At 57.8% G+C, this 1,318-nt stretch overlaps 1 protein-coding gene across 2 annotated transcripts; it reads left to right on the top strand.

The window, feature by feature from the left end:
* The first annotated feature begins 6 nt into the window (after positions 1–6).
* Positions 7–1,274, top strand: LOC127752246 (longitudinals lacking protein, isoforms A/B/D/L-like). Of its 2 annotated transcripts, none has more exons than XM_052277042.1 (2): positions 7–643; positions 832–1,274. In XM_052277042.1, the coding sequence occupies exon 1, from the start codon at positions 204–206 to the stop codon at positions 594–596; it is 393 nt and encodes a 130-aa protein (XP_052133002.1). In that variant the 5' UTR covers positions 7–203; the 3' UTR covers positions 597–643; positions 832–1,274. Both variants share the same exon structure in this region, with proteins under 2 accessions (XP_052133002.1, XP_052133003.1).
* Positions 1,275–1,318: the final 44 nt, after the last annotated feature.

The following is a 1,318-nucleotide window of genomic DNA, read 5'->3' as shown; positions in this document are numbered from 1 at the left end:
AATTGTTTTCAATATAATTTTAAACCAAAGTACCATTTTGTGGGAGTAGCTCTTTTTCTCTTTAAAGAAACCAAGTAGTACACATACTGTACCTCAGTAAAATAAATACCATCGACTAGTCTGTAACGGAGTGTCCTCCTTCCAACCGCTCGTCTCCAACAGTGTGAGGCACTCTTGGCCGGCACCCCCAAGAAGGCCTCGACATGCTCTCGGCCTCAGACCAGCCTTCAGGCGTCGGTTGTGTTGCAGGTTACGGCCCCGTGCCCGGCCCCGGCGCTCTATACCACGGCTACGGCCCCGCTGCACTCGGCCCTCCTCCGGGCTGTCACCCGGGCCCGCCCCTGGAACCATCGGCATCGTCCTGGCCGACTAGCGGCCCCGGCTGGTTCCAGAGCGAGGGCCCGCCAGGCTCGGGCAAGTCCTCGTTCGTGTGCAAGGGGTGCGGCAAGTCGTACCTCCACCACTCCTCGGTGCACAAGCACATCCGTTTTGAGTGCGGCAAGGAGCCGCAGTTCAAGTGCACCTTCTGCCCACACCGCAGCAAGCTCAAGAGCAACCTGAAGAAGCACCTGCGGAACTCTCACAACTACCCATGATCTGTGAGCCGCGGCGACGTCTCAGAACATGCATGCTGGACAGCTTAGTACGTGAATAGAGGAGAGGACGGCCCGGAATGATCTGTACTTTGTACCTATTTTCCCTTTGAACAATAAAACTTAGTTAATCTAATTACATTCACGGCGCCCCTTTTCTGCAGCATTCTCATCCCACCACCACCCCCTTGTCGGGATGCCTTTCCTCCTGACGCACATCATTGACGCCGTGTTCCAGGTTCCATGCTGCCGTCTGCGCTGTCCGGCCTGTTCGTCTGCCCCGACTGCTTCAAGCCGTACAAGTACCGCAAGTCCCTGACCCGCCACCTCCGCTACGAGTGCAACATGGAACCGCAGCAGCTGTGCAAGTTGTGCCCGTACAAGGCCAAGCTGCGCTCCAACCTGATCCGCCACGTCCGGGAGAAGCACCTGCAGCTGTCGGGCCACCAGCTGGGGGGCCAGCCGGCCTAGCCCTTCTCCATGCTCAAGGCCAAGCTGCGCTCCGACCTGCTTCGCCACACCTGCGAGCGGCACCTGCCCTGTCGGCACCTGCAGCCCGCTGTCGGGGTAGGGCCAGCACCTGGGAGGCCAGTCAGCCTAAAGCTCTCCTCAATGCCTGGTAATTCATGTGGCCACAATCCTGCTGGGACCTGACCTGAATAAAGACATAATTTATTTTTACATTTGTACCTCTGATTGCTGGCGCTAGTTTAGCAGCCCCCCCC

This window comes from Frankliniella occidentalis, unplaced genomic scaffold (genome assembly GCF_000697945.3).
Source record: "Frankliniella occidentalis isolate FOCC.00 unplaced genomic scaffold, Focc_3.1 Scaffold5538, whole genome shotgun sequence".
NCBI lineage: Eukaryota > Metazoa > Arthropoda > Insecta > Thysanoptera > Thripidae > Frankliniella > Frankliniella occidentalis.
The sequence above is the reverse complement of the archived record's forward strand: the minus strand, read 5'-3'. Positions and strand labels throughout refer to the sequence as shown.